The sequence below is a fragment of the Panthera leo genome, chromosome A1, assembly GCF_018350215.1.
Source record: "Panthera leo isolate Ple1 chromosome A1, P.leo_Ple1_pat1.1, whole genome shotgun sequence".
Taxonomy (NCBI): Eukaryota; Metazoa; Chordata; class Mammalia; order Carnivora; family Felidae; genus Panthera; species Panthera leo.
This window is the reverse complement of record NC_056679.1, coordinates 542352-562031: the sequence shown is the minus strand read 5'-3', so window position 1 is coordinate 562031 and position 19680 is coordinate 542352. Positions and strand designations below refer to the sequence as shown.

Sequence of the window (19680 nt, the reverse complement as noted above, 5' to 3'; positions counted from 1 at the left end):
CTCTAAACAAAGCTGTGCTGAATATCTTCTTGTACACTTGTTTAATTATTTTCTTAAGAGTGGAATGGCAGATTCAAAAGGTATTCATTATTTATTTAATTTGCTAACTTGTAATTTTATTTATTTATTTTTATTTTTTTAACTGTATTTTTTTTAACTTTTAAAAAATGTTATTTTAGAGAGAAAGTATGAGCAGGGAAGAGGGGTAAAGGGGGGGAGAGGGAGGGAGGGGGGAGAGAGAGAGAGAGAGAGAGAGAGAGGAAGAATCTCAAGTAGGCTCCATGCTGAATATGGAGCCTGACACAGGGCTCAATCCCATGACCCTGGGATCATTACCCGAGCTGAAATCAAGAGTTGGATGCTCAACCAACTAAGCCAGTCAGGTGCCCCATTAAGTTGTAATTTTATTAATTTATTTTGCAATAAAGAGTATATGTACATTGTAGAAAATCTAAAAAGTACAGTAGTAATAATAATAATAAATTAACATATTCCCCACCATTGTTCCCAGTTACTCTCCCCAGCGGCACCTCATGTAACTTCTTGAGTATCCTTCCAGAGCTATTGTACACATAGGCAACACACATGTAAGCACACAGCCCTGTGTTTAGCCACAAATGGCAGCACCCTAAACATTCTGCTCTGAATGTGTTTTTCCACTTGGCAATTTATCTTGGAGCTCATTCCTCAACAGTACACACCCAGCTGTCTCCTTGGTTATAATACCTGGTAAGCACATTTCAAAAATGTATGTACATTGACAACATAACTTTCAAAAAGGTTGCACTCAAAGTATGTGGGAAATTCCGAATAAGGAGAGACCATGATGCTATTCTTTATTCTTTACCCAGAAGATAAACTGAGAAGGTGTAACAGTCATGAATCATCCATCCACCCAAAGAAATGGTGAGACAAGCAAGTGAGGGAAGCTGTATAAGGAAAGTATATGCAGTTCTGCTTAAACTGGAGGTAAATAGAGACATTCCGTTTCTGATAACCACAGGCAAACTACTTAAGTGCCAGAAAGCACCTAGCATCCCACTGGAGTTGAACATACTTCACAGAAAAACCACACTCGCTGGCAGCAAGCCCCAGGGATCTGGTCCACGAAGGGGCCGGCTGAAGTCACCCATCAGTTCAGCAACACAGGAAGGAGCAACAGACAGGGACAAGCCTGGCGTTTGGAAGCCTGGGATCCAATGACTTCAGACTTTAATTTCATTATGATGAAGTGTTTATAAAAGAAGAGGTTAGCCTTAATTATTTTTAAGATTTCATCCAGCTGCCAAAATTCTATATTTAAACTGTCAGGCCTACAATTCATTTCAAAAGAGGGAAGCTCCCTTCAGCTTTTAAATAAACAAAACAAGCAATACAAGCTGTATCACAAAGATCAGTCTGCAATGCATGTTTTCCTCTCTGTCCCTTACAGGTCACACTGTACAGGTGACACTCCAGGGTTGACAGACTGGTGAGTGATTACACAGAGAGCCCTTTTCTCTAATGTTTACTTATTTATTTTGAGAGAGAGAAAGCATGCACTCACATGGGGGAGGGGCAGGGAGAGAGAGAGAGAGAGAGAGAGAGAGAGACAGAGACAGAGACAGAGACAGAGAGAATCCCAAACAGGCTCCATGCCATCAGCGCAGACAGAGCCCAACGCAGGGCTCTACTTCACAAAACATGAGATCACGACCTGAGCCAAAATCAAGAGTCGGGCACTTAACCAACTGAGCCACCTGGGTGCCCCTGGATAGAGGGCTTTTTGCAAAACGCTGTACCCCATAACTTTTCTCCTTCGAGAATAGATTTGGCTGGTCTGAAATTATTTCTGTTTATATCTTTGGCTGTGCTCTAATATCCTCAGATTCACAGGGCATGTAGGATTTCCCTACAGCTCATAGCAATGGAGAGAAGGTGGGATGATGGTCTTCCCTCCTCTGCCTTTCTCCAGTCCACTTCCCTGTTGTCAATGTCACAATTTCACCTGCTTTCGGTGACTTTCTCCTGCTGCCAATTTTCTCTGCTTACTCTTCTAACCATGACCCGCTCTCCCTTTTTTAAAAAATGTCTTAATCTTACTATTTTAAGATAAGCTTTACCTCCGATGTGGGGCTTGAGCTCAAGACCCCGAGTCAAGAGTCACATGCTCTACCCACTGAGCTATCCTGGCTCCCCAACCTACCCTCCCCTAATGCACAGTGTTTACCACACAGTTCTTACAAAATCTGCAAATACCTGAGGATTTAATAAAAAGGAAAATTTTCCACCATTCTCCTTAATGTCATTTTGTAGCTTTTTCTTCTGTTGACGAGGTAAGTGCTTGACTTTCAAACAGAAGGTACAATTTGCAAAGATCCCCACAGTCATCCTGTAGGAAAAAAAAGTTTCAAGTCATAGTTTTAAAGGATTCTCTTTTCAGTGAATACAACTGACTGAATCTAGAATTGCTCTACATGCAAACTGCGGGAAGCTGGGCATTTTAAAAAGGCATTGCAATCACATTTAACCATAAAAATTGGACAATCGTCAAACCTGCAATAAGTATATTAGTTTTAGAATCATTTCTAGTTTTTACGTCTGATATTATGACACCTGAAATACATTGGTATAGGTGCATAATATATAGCTAAATGAAAATGTACAGATTTTAGTTACAGATCAAGTGTGTGGTTTAAGAATATAGAAGCATTTATTTCTAAATTAAAAATACTATGTGATAATGAATCCATGGATATTTATATATAATTCTATAAAATCAAAGAGACCCATTAGTTATGTCGGTTTCCGTTAAGTCATTCTGGAGAAAAATTGAGCAATTAGTAACAAACATATACAATTTATGTTTAAAGGGAAAGATATCTGTATGTTAATTCAATTTCTTTTATTGTCATACTTTCCAAATTACACTAAAGATTACTCCTAAGAAAAATGAGCGTATTTTGACTTGAAAGAAATTTTATGGGTACTTAACAATAAACTAATAAATGGTGAGATACTGATTTAATTCACAGTAGCTATTTGTCAATTTTTTAAAACTGGAGTCATCTCTAACAGGTTCTCCCAAATAAGCTGATGTTTGGGGAAAGCGGCTCCCAGGTCTGACCTCCGAGGGAGGCAGATAGTTGGCGGGCTCTAGGACCACGGGACGCCGCCAGTCTCCCAGGGCGCCTACGGGGGCCCAGCCTCCCGCCAGACCCAGAGCTCGGGGTTCCGGGTTTCTCCTTAAACTCCACCTCCCTCTCGAACGCCCAGTTCTCCCAGGCTGGAGTCCCCACTCCAGTCTCCTTCGATGGGCAACGGTGCCCATTTCTCAAGGCCCTAAATACCGCCTACGTGAGGACCACCCCTCATTTGGGACAAAATGCCCACTGCCTCCCCCATGTGTGCGCTTCAGGCACCCAGACTTACCAAGTCCGCAACCTAGGCCTTCCCCCTGTTCCCCTCTAGGCAAGTGGATGCCGGGTGCTGCTGGCCCCTCAAGCCACTGGGTGCTACCCTTGATTTCTCCCTGTCTTACCCCCTTCGGTGATCAGCAGCTCTTTCTCACCACCCCTAAGCATAAGTGGAACCTATCCACTTTCCCCGTCTCCGTCTCCGTTGTCACCCTGGCCCATGCCCCCATCAGTGGAGTCCTGACTCCTCTCCCCCCTTCTGCTCCTCTCTGCTTCTAATCTCCACGCCGTAGCTGCAGAACTTTTTTTCTTAAACTTATGTTTCAAATGAAATTTAAGTTTCTTACTATGGTTCAAGGCCTGGCCACTCTCCCCACAGCCTCCTCCTGCACCTCTCTCACTCTGCCCTGGCCACACTGGCTTTTTTCTCCAGGTTGGCAAAAACCCCAAGTTGGGTCCTCAGGGCCTTCACACATGCTGTTCCTTCTCCCTGGGACTCTTCTCCCTATCCCCACCCTACACTTGTGTATCCTACCCAGGACCTAGTAGTATCTGTCCAGTAAACGAACAAAGGGGGTTCAAATTTTTTTCTTATGACATCTGGTTAAACTGAAGTCTCTTGATCTAATTCTGCCCTTCCATAGCATTAATATTTACTTACTTCCTATGTGTTGATTGCCTTTTATGTTTGAATTGGTTCATACTTGTCAGGGTTTGTAGATGGGAGAGCTGCTGATGGATACTGTGAAAGTTATCACACTATGTCATTCAGATTAATCTGTCTTGCTTTTAATCTCTGACAGTTAAAAAACAAACAAAACACTAAAACTCTCTAATGAATCTTTAAAAATTTTCAGAAAAGTCTCTATATAATGCATTCTGCCACTGTTGGACAGGGAAGGCTGGATGGGCGTGGCTGCTCGGATCCACCTCTCCAGATCTGTCCTGGGTGAGTTCTTAAGTCCTCTGACCTGGTCTTTAAAAAAATGTTTTCTTTTTTTTTTTTTTTTAATTTTTTTTTTTAACGTTTATTTATTTTTGAGACAGAGAGAGACAGAGCATGGACGGGGCAGGGTCAGAGAGAGAGGGAGACACAGAATCCAAAACAGGCTCCAGGCTCTGAGCTGCCAGCACAGAGCCCAACGCGGGCTTGAACTCACGGACCGCGAGATCATGACCTGAGCCGAAGTCGGACACTCGACCGACTGAGCCACCCAGGCGCCCCCCCAAAAATGTTTTCTAATAGAAACTCATTCGTGCTCATCTTAGAAAATGTGGAAAATTCAGGGGCGCCTGGGTGACTCAGTCGGTTAAGCGTCCGACTTCGGCTCAGGTCATGATCTCACGGTTCGTGAGTTCAAGCCCCACGTCAGCTCTGTGCTGACAGCTCAGAGCCTGGAGCCTGTTTTGGATTCTGTGTCTCCCTCTCTCTCTCTGACCCTCCCCCATTCATGCTCTGTCTCTCTCTGTCTCAAAAATAAATAAACGTTAAAAAAAAAAAAAAAAGAAAATGTGGAAAATTCAGAACTGCATAACAGCAAAATAATTTCAAAACATAGAGGTCATGTTAACAATTTCTTTTGCTTTTTCTTCCAGGTTTTTTTTCTACGTGTATGTACTGTAATTGACTATTTTATTATCAAAATTGAAATCATACCATATTCACAATACTTATCTTGCATTATGGCAGCATTTTGTCATTAGCATTAAATCATTAAACATTCTTGGAAAACATTTTTAACAGAGACTATCTGAGATATGTATCATAAATGAACTATTTCTATATTGCTGGGCAAGCAAATTATTTCTAATTTTTGGCATCAAAACCAAAGCTAAAATGTATATCCCTATATGTAAATCTTTGTTTGTAACTCCCATGATTGTCTTAGAGAACAGACCTAAAATCCTAAACAATACTGAGTCAGAGTTCAAATAATTTTTATTCTTGTTAATTTATATTTAGCTTAAATTGTATTACTTCTCAGTTTTGCCTAAAGTTCCTAGGAAATTACTATGAATTTGTCTTTATAGAAATAACTTCTCCCCCAAAGTAGGTTAAACAGTACAAAGAAAAATAAAGAGCACATACAGTGATGGAAATGTTCGAAGGTAGATTATGGTGATGATGTACAATTTGGTAACTTTATTAAAAATCTTTGAATCATGCCATTAAAATGGGTGAAATTAATGGTATATAACTTATAGGTCTGTAAAGTTGTTTTAAAAAAGTACCTATGAGGGGCGCCTGGGTGGCTCAGTCGGTTGGGCATCCAACTTCGGCTCAGGTCATGATGTCACAGTCCGTCAGTCTGAGCCCTGTGTCAGGCTCTGTGCTGACAGCTCAGAGCCTGGAGCTTGCTTCGAATTCTGTGTCTCCCTCTCTCTCTGATCCTCCCCTGCTCATGCTCTGTCTCTCTGTGTCTCAAAAATGAATAAAAACATTAAAATTTTAAAGTACCTATGATCCCTCTATCGGGAAATAACTCCACTGTTGATATTTTGATATTTCTTTCAATATCTTTGATATTATCCTTTCCTGTATCAATATATTTTACAAATTATTTTTATAAAAATATATATTTGTGAATATTATTTATTGTATTTTATAGCGCTTCTTTTATCTAACTTAATAAAATGTTTTTTAGATGTTTATTTTTGAAAGAGAGAGAGAGAGAGAGAGCCTGAGTGTATGGGCAGGCAAGGGGCAGAGAGAGAGGGAATCTGAAGCTAGCTCCAGGCTCTGAGCTGCCAGCACAGGGCCTGACACAGGGCTCAAACGTAGAACCACGAGATCATTACCTGAGCCAAAGTCTAACGCTTAACTTACTGAGCCACCTTGTAATGAGAATTTGCCCATATCACTAAATATTCTTTGAAAATATTTGTAGTGGCTATGTGTAATTTAACTTTTCCCCAAGTCATCAGATATTTGGTTAGTGAAAATTATTCATTAGAAAATACACTTTGAAGAAAATGTTTTAAACTTGTTACATAGATATTTTTTAGCCTTTATTTTGGTGTAAAATGGACCTAACATAAAATTTACCATTTTAACCATTCTTAAGCGTACAGCTCAGTGGCATTAAGTACATTCACCATTTTGTGAAATCAAAGTATAAACAAACATTAAAAAATTTTTTTTAATGTTTATGTATTTTTGAGAGAGAGAGAGAGAGAGAGAGAGAGAGAGACAGAGCATGAGTGGGGGAGGAGCAGAAAGAGAGGGAGACACAGAATTCGAAGCAGGCTCCAGGCTCTGAGCTGCCAGCACAGAGCCCGAAGGGAACTCACACACTGTGAGATCATGACCTGAGCCAAAGTTGGACGCTCTACCGACTGAGCCACCCAGGCACCCCTAAACAAACATTTTATCAAACTCTGGCCCATTCTTAGCAGCTGGGGCCACAGAGGAGGTAGAGAAACAGACTCTAAGTTCTATGCAATCTCAAATCAGGCCTTGACTTCTGTCTTCCTACAGATTGTATGTGGTGTCTCTCTGCAATGTGTGGCCTCTCCTGGCTAGCAGCTCTCCCAAGAGACATGTGCCACCAGTCTCTCCCTGCTTTCCAAGCTTTTCCTAAACAACAGTCAGCATCTCTGCATATTTTTACCAGGGCCTACTACATACATATGAGATCTCTGAGTGTCTTCCATCCATCAGGCCCTGTGTTAGGGACACAGGACTAGAGCATACATCTCCAGCAACTGAGAAATTTCCTGAGCAACTCCTCCCAAATTCTAGCTACTCTACCCAAAAACCAGTGGTGCAGTTGGAAGCAAGAGGCTTACTGCCTTGCATTTTCATGTCTTTACAAATGGCATTTCTTCCTCTTTGAAAGCCTCAGTATCTCCCTAGACAGTGGCTCTTTCTGGAACCTTCTCCCTCTGATTTGCTGCCCTGCTCTGGCCCTCTCAACAACCCTACAGACTGGCAGCTTTCATCACACATCTGTGGATAATCATTGGCTGTTCTCCACTCTTATCAATTTCTCTACGAGGATCAATGCTATTTGAGGGGCTGTGCCTTGTTTATCTTTATATCCCTAGAATCTAGCTCACTTTTGGTACACAGTAGGCATTCAATAAATGTCTGCTTACTAAAAAGTCTTTCATGCATCAATTAAAGCCTAGGATTATAGAAAAGCCTTCTATTTCTAATTATTTGCATATTTGGACCCGCACTGCCTCAATACCACACTCCCCTAGTGGGACTAATAAACCCCTAAAAAGCAAAGACCACCTACTTTGGTACTGCTTCTATTCCCATGGAATATTATACCTCTAAGCACACAGACAGAACGTAAATAAATGTTTACTGCATAAACGATCAAGTCAAATGTACCTAAAAAATCCACAACACACACATATCGAGAGTGAATCCTCCTTTTTCACAATACTGCACTTTAAATATTTTTATGTTTATTGTTATTTTGCAATCCAGAATCGAAAGGTTGAACACTCAGCAAAGCCTTGTTATTCTAGAAGCTGACGTCTACCTACTCAGTCCTCTGGATGAGTCATTCGGCATTCCCTGCAGGAAATATTTAACGGATTTCCAAGTTTTCAACTTTGATCTTCAACATAAACATTAAATACTTCTATCACGGTGTTCCTAATTATGAAGTCGGATTACATTCCCTGCTTATTCACCAAAATACTGTATTTTTATGAAGAGTTTCCTTTGATACCTAACTTGAAGAAGAAAGGCTGTCTGCATACGGGAAACCAGAAGCATTGAGTTCTACTGCGATCTGTTCATCCCCCCGCCCAGAAACCTACCCCCCCCCCCCCCCCCCCCCCCCCCCCCCGCTCTGAGGGCCAGCTCCCCGTGGAGGCCCCACCTGTGTCCTGTCACCTGGGCCCGCGACTCGCACGAGAACACTCCAACCCCTCCCCCCCGGGGGGGCGCGCGCTGCAGTAGCCAGGGCTGGGAGGACAACTGCGAAACCACGGGCAGCCGCGGCGTCGACACGACCACCCTCAGGCCTAGACTACAGGACCACCCGGAGGGCGGCGGGCCTGCGCCGGGCCGGGTCGGCCACCCAGGGGCGCCAACGCACCTGCCAGGGAATCCCGCCCACTCTGCACGCCCCCGGCTCCTGGTGCTCCCGGCTTCCGACGTCCCCGCAGCCGCCGTTCTCGGCTACCAGCGCTCCTGCCGGGATTGCTTCCGGATTCCGGATTCCCGGCTCCAGGCTCCGGCGCTGAACCGGGGTGCGGCAGCCAAGCCCAGCCAGGGAGAACGCTGCCGGAAGCCCGCCCTTGGCTGCCTCCCAAGGCCGCGCCCCCGAGGACCTAGGGCTCCCAGCCTGAAGATTGCGGGCGGTCGCCCAGGAGTGAGGCGTTGGGCTCGGGTAGGGTTTCTCTTCCTGGATCGGACTGAGGGTTCCGCATTTTTTCAGTTTCATTTTTTCGTCAGGATTTGGCAGTGAGGGTAACTCCAAAGTTGCAGTTTGGTGACAGTGGGTGGTTGGTGCTGTCATTTAACTGAGAAGTGAGAGTAATTACTGGGAACAGAAGAGAAGCAAATTTCGGGAGGGTGTGAGATTGGAGGAGCAAAAGGGTAAGATAATGAAACTTAGTTTAGGACTTCCTGAGTTTGAAGCTTGTGGTAGTGTTCTCACGGAGGTATAAATATATACCTGCCATTCCGGAGAAGTGGGGGCTGAGATTCATCGAGTAGGGGGTAAAATAATAGGAAAACAATAAAATTCACCAGCTACTGAATTAAATGAGAAGAGAAAAGATGTAGAGAGGGTGTGGGTTTGAATCCAGACTCTACTATTTATTACTCGGGATTGCCAACAAGGTACTTTACTGGGACCTCCATTTCCTTTGTCTTTTGTAATGTTTCTTTATTTTGAGAGAGAGACCGCGCACATCCATACTTGTGTGCACAGGGGAGGGGCAGAGAGAGAATCCCAAGCAGGCTCCATGCTGTCAGCACAGAGCCCAACAAGAGGCTGGATCTCACAAACTGAGATCGTGATCTGAGCCAAAACCAACAGTCAGATGCTTAACTGACTGAACCACCCAGGCGCCCCATCATTACCTTACAGAGTGGTATATGAATCAGCTTAGGTGACATTAAGCAAAACTGGTATAATAGGGAGTCCCAGGGCCCATCCTTCCCCAAGAACATTTTAAAAAACCAGACGAAAACTCAGAAACCACCTTATCTTAACCCAGACAACAGTCAAAAGTTGACAGCAAACAAGCAGATGTGTAACCAGGAGAAAGGCGGAGGAAACAAGGTAGGAGGTTCTTACATGTTTTAACCCGTTCCGCTCCCTTTGCCAGCCCTCATTCCCAGTGTAGATAATCTGGTTCTGGAGGGAGCAGAGCAGAGCAGACTTTGTCCTAAGGAATTATGTTTGTCTCTTTTGACCTGTCTGGGGGTTCCGTGAAGGACTGATACAATGGGCTTGCCTTTGTTTCCCCTAACTCAAACTTTCTCAGGGCGGATAAATAGCTACTTCGGGCACGCACCTCCAAAACACTGAAAGGCAAGTGAGCAAACTTGCTGCATGGGACAACAAATCCCAACAAACAGTTAGTAGAAAGTACAGACAGGCTGAAGGCCTGGGAGGAAAAGCATGAGAGGAACAGCCAGGAATGAGATTTCCTAGAGGAATAAGGGCTTTGAAAAGCTGGGTACACAGGTGCATCTAGAAAGCTCACACATGCCCAGGACTCATGCTCAGAAAAGACTTAAGAACACCATAAGTTTCCATTTCTGGCTGATCTTTAGGCTGCCTAATGCTGATGAGAGCAAAAGGCAAGCTGAGAGCAAAATGCAAACTGACTCCCCACAACCCCCCTCCTCCTTAAGGCGGATATGTGTAACAATTCCTTAAGCACTGGTGACTGCTTAAGAACAAAGGAAGGGGAGAAACAAATGGTCAACTGGTCAAGATTGCAGCCATGCAGAATGTGAAACTCCACTATAGTTTGTAAATCTTAATGATTTACAAGAAAAAGTCTTTTTCCTTTAATTTTTTTCAGTGTTTATTTTTGAGAGAGAGAGAGTGGGCGTGGGGAAGGGGCAGAGACAGAGACAGAATCCGAAGCAGGCTCCAGGCTATAAGCTGTCAGCACACAGCCCTACACAGAGCTTGAACTCATGAACTGGGAGATCAAGACCTGAGCCATAGTCGGACACTTAACTGACTGAGCCACCCAGGAGCCCCTTTTTTTTCTTTTTGAAATAGGTTTCATGCCCTGCGTGGAGCCCAATGCAGGGCATTAACTCAAAACCCTTAGATCAAAACCTGAACTGAGATCAAGAGTCAGACACTTAACTGACTGAGCCACCCTGGTGCCCCAAGAAAAACACAGTCAGATCTCCAGGAACCTATAGATGCAATTTCCTGGAGCCCTAATGTCACCTTCCCCTCCATAGGATAGAAAACGCATATAATCAGTCACTCCTCACAATCACAATGGAGATCTTTCTGCCCACAGTTTCTGTCCCCATGCTATAATAAAAACACCTTTTTGCACTGTAAAACATCTTTATTATTATTATTATTATTATTATTATTATTATTATTGTTATTTGAGAGAGAGAGAGAAAGCACACTATTGGGGGACAGGGGCAAAAGAAGAGAGAGAATCTTATGCAGGCTCCATGCTAAGCATGGAGCTGGACGCAGGGCTTGATCCCATGACCCTGGGATCATGACCTGAGCTGAAATCAAGAGTCAGATGCTCAACGGACTGAGCCACCCAGGCACCCCTGCACCATAAAACATCTTTTTTTAATTTTTTTTTATTTTTTTATTATTTTTTATTTTTTAATATATGAAATTTACTGTCAAATTGGTTTCCATACAACACCCAGTGCTCATCCCAAAAGGTGCCCTCCTCAGTACCCATCACCCACCCTGCCCTCCCTCCCACCCCCCATCAATCCTCAATTTGTTCTCAGTTTTTAACAGTCTCTTATGCTTTGGCTCTCTCCCACTCTAACCTCTTTTTTTTTTTTTTTTCCTTCCCCTCCCCCATGGGTTTCTGTTACGTTTCTCAGGATCCACATAAGAATGAAACCATACTGCACCATAAAACATCTTAAGAATTCTTTCTTGACCATTGAGCTCCACCATCCAGCATCAGACACAAAATAAACCTTTTAGAATTTCTGGGGAAAAAAAATAAATATAAGTCAAAATTGGTTACAAGAGGGAAGCCTGGGTGTCTCAGTCGGTTAAGTGTCTGACTTTGGCTTGGGTCATGATCTCATGGCTTGTGAGTTCGAGCCCTGCATCGGGCTCTGTGTTGACAGCTCAGAGCCTGGAGCCTGCTTCAGATTCTCTGTCTCCCTCTCTCTGCCCCTCCCTTTCTCAAATATAAATAAACATTAAAAAATTGTTATAAGAAACAAAGAACATTATATATTAATAAATGAGTCAATACATTAAAAAATAGAACATTTATAAATATATACATTTCTAACAACAGAGCCCCAAAATATCTGAAGTAAACAGTGATGAAGGGGGGAAATAAGATAGTTCTAAAATAATAGTTGAAGACTTCAATACCCAATTTCACTATTTGATATAACTAGAAAGAAGATTAATGAAGAAATAGACACTATAAACCAATAAGACCTAAAGGACAAATATACAGGGGCGCCTGGGTGGCTCTGTCGGTTGAGCGTCCAACTTCGGCTCAGGTCATGATCTCGTGGTTCGTGGGTTCGAGCCCCGTGTTGGGTTCTGTGCTGACAGCTCAGGGCCTGGAGCCTGCTTCCAATTCTGTGTCTCCCTCTCTCTCTCTACCCTTCCCCTGCTCATGTTCTGTCTCTCTCTCTCTGTGAAAAATAAATAAACATAAAAAAAATTAAAAAAAAGACAAATATAGAATACTTCATACAATAATTGCATAATACATATTCTTTTAAAAGAACACAAAACTAGGATAGACCATGTGTAAAGCCACAAAGCAATTTTTGGTAAATTTAAATAACTGAAATCATACAAAGTACTTTCTCTGACTTCAGTGGAATGAAGCTAGAAATTAGTAACAGAAAAAAAAAACACTGGAAAAATAGCAAATATGTGGAAATCAAACAAAACACACTTAACCTGTGGGTCAAAGAGGAAATCACAAGGGTAATTCAAAAATACTTTGAGATGAGTTAAAACAAAAACATATCATACTAAAACTCATGGGATGTGGTGAAAGTGTTCAGAAGAAATTTATTGCTGTAAATGCCTATATGAAAAAAGCAGGGAGATCCCAAGCTAACAACCCAAATTACACCTAAAAGAACTAGAAAAAAAAAAAAAAAAAAAGAACAAATTAAACCCAAGGTCAGCAGAAGGAAATAATAATGATCAGAACAGAGGTATATGAAATGGTGAATAGAAAAATAGAATTAATGAAATAAAAAGTTGGTTTTTGAAAAGATCAACAAAACTGACAAAATTTTAGACTGACAAAGAAAAAAGAGGGAACTTAAATTACTAAAATCAGAAATGTAAATGGGGACATTATTATTGACCTTATAGAAATAGGTTTATAAGAGAATCTGCAAACAACAGATTTGTACATCAACAAATTAGATAACCTAGATAAAATGGAGAAACTCCTAGAACACTCTTAACTACCACCACTTGCTCAGGAAGAAATAGAAAATCTGAATAGATATTGAGTAATCAAAAACCACCCAACAAAGAAAAGCATCCCAGAATCAGCTGGCTTCACTGGTGAATTCTACTAAATAGTCAAAGAAGAAGTTCCTATGCCTGACACATAGGAACTACTCAATATTTTAAGGAATGGGCAATGGAACACATGTGGAAGTTTTTGGATAGCCCTGCCTATTGTAGTTAATGTAATTTTTAGGATATGCAAATCACTGGTAATTTTCATATTTGTGGAAAGTAAATGTGCTAGTTTAAAAATGTGTAGGGGCACCTGGTGGCTCAGTTGGTTAAGCATCTGACTTTGGCTCAGGTTGTGATCTCAAGGTTCATGAATTTGAGCCCCACATCGGGCTGTCTGCTGTCAGCACAGAGCCCCCCTTGGATCCCCCGTCTCCCTCTCTGCCCCTCCCCAGCTCGCATGCTCTCTCTCTCAAATACAAAAAAATGTGCAATAAAAACCTGTAGAATGCTTTGAAACCATCAGACAATTAAATAAAAACCTTAATTATTGTTATTTTCAAGAAGAGGGTAAAATAAAAATATAGGTGTGACAAGTATCATAGTATTGCTCTGCTGTGATTATAGCAATGATTCAGGCTACTATTCCCCTTTCCTGTGTATTCAACATTATGGCTCAGGCATTCTAGAATGTAGTAGATGTGATAATCCCTTTGTTACTTAGACTCACAGGTTTCCATAATCTTTTGCTGCAATCCAATGCACCAGCAATAGTTTTATCTTTATTAAAACAACAAGGTTTTTTAAAAAGCTGTTCTTTTGGCATCCAACATGGTTGATGGAAACTTCTTTACTGCAATAAAATTCCAGAAATCCGAGTTTGGGAACTGGTAAGGAATTCCCTCTCTTCCCCATAGGTGAAGTGGGCCATGGGTTTTCTTGCTTTTGCCTGGAAACTACTTGAATCTCTTCAGTATTACCTCTAACCTGCTAGAGTCATCCTTTCTAGCCTGGATGATTCCAGCATGGGGATCACCCCTTGATCAGGCCTGCAATTCTATCCTCTCTTGACAGAGAAGTTACTACTATTACTAGCCCGGCAATGAAGGATTTTCAACTCTCTGAACATCTTTCATAGCCAGATCAGCTGTGTTAAAATATTATTCCCAATAACTTGAGAATAACATGGTATCAATTTGTATTTTACAAAACCGTTTGACATGACCTGGAGAGCTGGGCCTGGCAAACAAAGTGAGTTCATCGAGTTGAAATCATGACAAGGATGGAAGCACCTTGACGGACATGTTTATGGTACAGATTTTGGTGATAGTTTTATGGGTGAATACTTACCTCCAAAACTCATCAAGTTATATACATTCAATACGTATAGCTTTTTGTATGTCAATCATACCTCAAAAAAATGGTTTCTTAAAAAGTGCAAACACCTCCTGCTCATTAAATTTGACAAGATGTTATGCTGTTTTTATATAACGTTTTAAATTAATCTTCTTGATGATTCTGTGAGGTAGGCATTGTTATCATCCCCGTTTTGCAGATGAGAAGACTGAGTTTCTCAACGGTGCAGTACTGAAGACTACAAAGCACTTTGTAAGTCCTCAAGGTAGGATCTGATCCCAGGAATGCCTGATTTCAAAGCATGGGCTCTTAATCATTTTATTATAGTGTCCGCCTCCTCTTATGATGGCATAAAGGATGGTATCAGAATGCATAATTTGTGGTTGAACCCCCTGGAGGGGAGCTCTTAGTCTAATTTCTCTCCACATCAATACTGAAGATGCAACAAGATAGCTGATGAGGGTGAATCTTCCACTGCGTGGCACAACAGAAGTTGGAAGTTTCTCCCCTCTACCCCTCCCACCTTGTGACGGATTCTGAGGACACTTCACACTTAGCGGGCAGTTTTGAGAATTGCCTGGGCTATAGATGAACATTTAGGTATTAGAACCTTAATTTAACAACCGATTAGGACTTGAGTGTGGTAACAGTCTTATTTTTATTCAGCCAGCAAGCAATATGGTACTACATACCACATTGGAATAAGAATATAGCAATAAAATACAGGCACAAAATTAGAGGATATTGTGACTATCTTAAAAGACACACAACATTTTAAGAGAAACAACGAACCTTTGGGCATGCTTTTTCAAGCCAAAGGACTGTTACAAATGAAGATGAGAGTTTGGATCCTCACAAGGCATCTTAAATAGTTTTGTGATCTTGGAAGTCTTGGGATTTGGTTTCATCCATAATGAAAAAAAGAAAAAAAGCAAATCCAAAACCTTGCTTTAGGGAAAGTCTATTTTTGAGGGTGGAAGCAAAACAATTTTGGGGGGCAAATTTCTGCGAAAGTTTTTTAATTATCTTTAACCAGTGGTAGTTTATTTCAGTGATTACACTGGTTGTTATAAATGGCACTTTATTTGACCTTTTTTTTTTTTTTTTTTTTTTTTTTACAAATTTCACTTGGCTTACTGGTGTTTAATTAAACAGACACGAAGCCCGGGTAGTGTAGGCTACGGTAAGTTGCACCGCATTGTTCTCTACCTACACAACCCTCTGTGGTGGCAATAAGGAAAACATTTTCTGAATTTTGCACTTTCAGTGTTTAAAATAAAGAGTTTTAACATCTAATGGCCACACACAGCCAAACCATGTATTAGCTGTACGAGAAATGATGAGTGATGACTATTTTTGGAGTGAATTCTCACCCGTTTACCTTGGTCTGGTGAGTGCCTGTGAGCACTGTCACAGCCAGCCAAATCGGAAAACAAAATAGACGGACGTTAAACAAAAAGCACCTCCCCCGCGCCCATCACCTCTAAAAGCACTGGTCTGTAGGTTGTTAGCTCTGAATCTCTAGGTTCCCAGCGTTTCTCTCAACGCGGCGATCGACTTCTCGTTAAGGCGCTATCCCTAGTTTCCAAGGCGGGACTGGGGTTGGGGGCGGGCTAGCTCTGCCCAGGAAGTTCTCTTTAAGAACGGTTTTTTTTTTCCCCTCCCGCCCAGCAGCCCGCCTACTCCAGCCACTAGCCCCGCGGCCCAGGCGGAAGGCGCCTCTCAGTGAGACCCTAGGTAACGTCCGTCCCTGAGAGACCGCCGGGAGTGGTAGTTTACGTGGGTTTCTCCGGTGCCCGCGCGCAAGCGCCGAGGGGGCCGGTGGAAACTACATTTCCCAGGAGCCCTCGGATCAGGGGCGGAGCCGGACTTGGGGGCGGGGCTCCGGCCGGAGGTGCTGGTTGTGGCGGCTCATTCATAAATGCGGTGGAGATTTTCGCTGTGGTGTGAGTGGACTGAGAGGCCAGAGGCCTGCGGCGCGGTAATGTGTGGGCAGAGGAGCGGGGGAGCTAGTGTGTTTGTCGCCCTGCGCCTAAGAGTGCTGGCGGTGCGTGGGAGGGATCTGCTCCGGCCTGAGCGCTGGCTCAGCTGGGCGCCAAGCGAGCGGGACGCTCGCCGGCCGTGCGACGGTGGCCAACACTTCTGTGGCCGTTCCTGCTTAACGCTGTTTTTGTGGCGAGCCTTCTTTTCAGGGACTCTCACCGCCTGTGGTTTGGGCTTTACTTCAAACAGCTGTTCAGAGGCGCGGGGGACACAGTGGGTTCGAGAAAGTGTAAAGTTGGTTTGCTTTCTGTCCTTACGTAGGCCCGTCATCACCCTAGTCCTCCTTGCCTTTCAAAGCTTTGCTGTGCATTCGTGGCGTTCGAGGACTTGTATTTGGGAGACTGTTAAATCACCTCGCTAACCAACTAGTTATACGGTCTGAGGATGGCTTTGAGTTAACTGTTTGTATCCACTTTTCCCCTCAGAATGCAGAAAATGTATCCCCCCCAGACTGCTTTAAGAACGTTTACATAGCAGTCTTTGGGGGTTGCAAGGCTGTCCGCTTGTTTCAAACAGATTTTAATGTCTAGAAAATCCTAGTCCACAAACTAACCCTTGGTAGACATTTTGCTATATTATATATATGTATGTTCCCTTTAGCAAGGCCTTCCCAGCAATAAATAGCAGATGAAGTGAAACTACTTTTATTCATGCTGACAGTAAATATACTTTGAAGATCATAGTCACGAAGTTGAAAGGAAGGAACAGAGGTGCTGAGTGTGGGAAGACGCAGATGCCTTGAATGCTGCAGCACAAGGGGACTTGGGCTTGTGAGTCTAGTAGGGAACTTCTCTAGTTTTCAATGTTACAGAATAACCTTGTAGCTTGTGTCTCTAAATTCGGATTTCAGAAGTTTCCTGCTAAAGTCACTTCAGTTTAACAAAGATTACCTGGCTGGTTTTGATGAAATGTTGGTCCTTTTTCAAAAGGCGTCATCTCAAAAATAATTAGAATTACTTCGCTTAGAACAGAGTTTCAAAAATTATTCAGGAATAGCAGATATTAAGTAATCTTCCTTAATCTTAAGTGAACTACCCAAATGTATACACCAGAGTAATCCCCGCTAGTTAAAGATAATAAGACTGCCTATCGTCCCCAAAGGCAGAAGCCGCTTCTCAGTCAATGATGCCAACCCCCAGCTTCCTAGATAACCATGAGTCTGACTTCTGTACCTATACATTTATTTTGCCTGTTCTTGAACTTCATATTAAATGGGAACATACAGGTGTGAATTTGTTGAGAGTTGGACTCAACATTACTCATCTGTGTTGTCTGTAGCAACAGTTCCTTTTTTTCTTTCTCTCTCTTTTTTTTTTTTAATTTTTTTTTCAACGTTTTTTTTTTATTTATTTTTATTTTTTTTATTTTTGGGACAGAGAGAGACAGAGCATGAACGGGGGAGGGGCAGAGAGAGAGGGAGACACAGAATCGGAAACAGGCTCCAGGCTCCGAGCCATCAGCCCAGAGCCCGACGCGGGGCTCGAACTCACGGACCGCGAGATCGTGACCTGGCTGAAGTCGGACGCTCAACCGGCTGCGCCACCCAGGCGCCCCTCTCTCTCTTTTTTTAATGTCTCAGTAGCTGCGGTTCTCAAAAGTGGTAAAAATAACACCGCCACTTTGGTCTTTGCTTTTTGAGTAGTTTGCGAGCAGTCGTTTTGTCTTCTATTTGGACAGTTGTACAAACTGGTGATTCACAGCATTTGTACCTAACGCACTGAGGAGTTTTAACAGCTCGACTCATGACGCTGTTTCAGGGTTGTGCTTCAGAAGATGGAGGACAAGTATTTTCAGCGTAGGTCGCTGAGTGCAGTGAAGCAACAAGGGAAGCAGCAGTCACTTGACTTAAAATTCCATTAAATCCGGTTTTGATAAAGTGACACCATCTGTCTTTCAGTTCGTCAGTCATACTGAGTACTTTCAAGTGCCGAATAGTGGCTACCAGAATGGACAGCACAGGTCCAGGTAACCTTGCTTTCCTGTCTTTATCTCTTGCACACTGCTCTGCACTTTGCCTTTGTCAACTTAACAATGTGTCTTGGGTATTCCAAGACGGCCATATCAGTCAGTACCTGGTCTTGCTTGTTCTGTTCGGTCGCATAATATAAAAGCCATAATTAGTCGGTCCCCTCTTGATAGACATTTAAGTTAATCTCGGTTTGTTACAAACGTGAGCTTGTGCCAATATAGCACACAATGCCTACATGTGAAATTGCTAAGTCAGAGTTTCTGTGCATTTACGATTTAGATAGATAGTGTCAAATTGCCCTTCAAAAGGTTTTACCAGTTTACATTCCCAAATGACGCTTTATGGAAGATTTCTTTTCCACACTGGGGTTTATCAGTTTTTTAGTTTTTGCCAACCTGGTATGTGGAAACTGGTATGTCATTACTGTTTTAATTTCTGTTCCACTTGAGTGAGTATGAGCATATTGTAATGTTTGTGCATCTATATTTCTTTTTCTGCTTGTATCTTTTTTTTTTTTTTTCAGACACTAGGTACAAAGCTAAATAAATACATGTATGCCTCCAAATTGCCATTTTTCATTTCCTTTTGTATTATATTGATAAAGTTAAAATCTAGAATTGTGTCTGAAAAATAATGTGAAACGTCATTTCGCTTTGGTACTAGATTTTCTCACCCCTCACTTCAGAGACATGGCTATACTAATTCTCTCCTCTGTCCATCCTCATTAGCCTACAGACATGCTTTTATTTCTCCTGTCTTAAAAAATCATTCTTCACCATGCTTCCCTGTACAGCCACCGTTCCATTTATTTCCTTCCCTTTATAACAGAACTCCTGGGAAGAGTTAGCTGTCCTTAATTTCTCATTCTTTCATGTATTTCCTCCATTTAAGCTTTGGCAGCGTCCCTCTCCCTTCCAGCTGCTCTCATCAAAGTTATCATGACCTTTACGTTGCTCAATTCCAAGATCAGTTCTCAGTTCTCACCCTTCGTCTGTTAACAGCATTTAACACGTCTCTTTCTTCCTTGAAACACTTTTTTCACTTGGTCTCCAGGACACTACTTTCTACATCTTCTCTTTTTTGTACCCTCAGTCACTTAGTGATCTCGCCCAGTGTCAAGGCCTTAAATAACATCTATATCCTGATTCTGTCAGCAAGGAACTTAGGTTTTTGATTCACTCAATTTGGATATTTTTAAGACTTAAAAAAAAAAAACAAACCACGTAACTTCTTGCGCAGTTGCTTTGCTGATTAAGTCTTTTGAATTTGAAATATCCAGTAGATTTTTGTGCTGGTTCGCGGTTTGGGT

The 19680-nt window shown here is 42.3% G+C and overlaps 2 protein-coding genes across 10 annotated transcripts in view; one reads left to right on the top strand and one right to left on the bottom strand.

The window, feature by feature from the left end:
• PARP4 (poly(ADP-ribose) polymerase family member 4) overlaps window positions 1-8741 on the bottom strand; it is a 110532-nt gene extending 101791 nt beyond the window's left edge. Inside the window, exons 1-2 of the mRNA XM_042927340.1 lie at window positions 8456-8741; window positions 2239-2371 (exon numbers count right to left, since the gene is read on the bottom strand). Of these exons, the coding sequence (XP_042783274.1) occupies window positions 2239-2370 (132 nt within the window). The 5' untranslated portion in view covers window position 2371; window positions 8456-8741. The remainder of the gene's footprint in view (window positions 1-2238; window positions 2372-8455) is intronic.
• A 4993-nt stretch (window positions 8742-13734) lies between these two features.
• The window catches only part of CENPJ (centromere protein J), a 56021-nt gene continuing 50075 nt past the window's right edge, over window positions 13735-19680 (top strand). For 2 of the 9 annotated variants that reach the window (XM_042936715.1, XM_042930853.1), the window contains exons 1-3: window positions 13735-13893; window positions 14559-14624; window positions 18160-18367. The gene's annotated coding sequence lies outside the window, so the exon portion shown is untranslated. Of the gene's footprint in view, window positions 13894-14558; window positions 14625-16253; window positions 16341-18159; window positions 18368-19680 lie in introns of those variants that run through there. The other 7 variants (XM_042933906.1, XM_042931652.1, XM_042932494.1 and 4 more) reach the window with 7 other exon arrangements.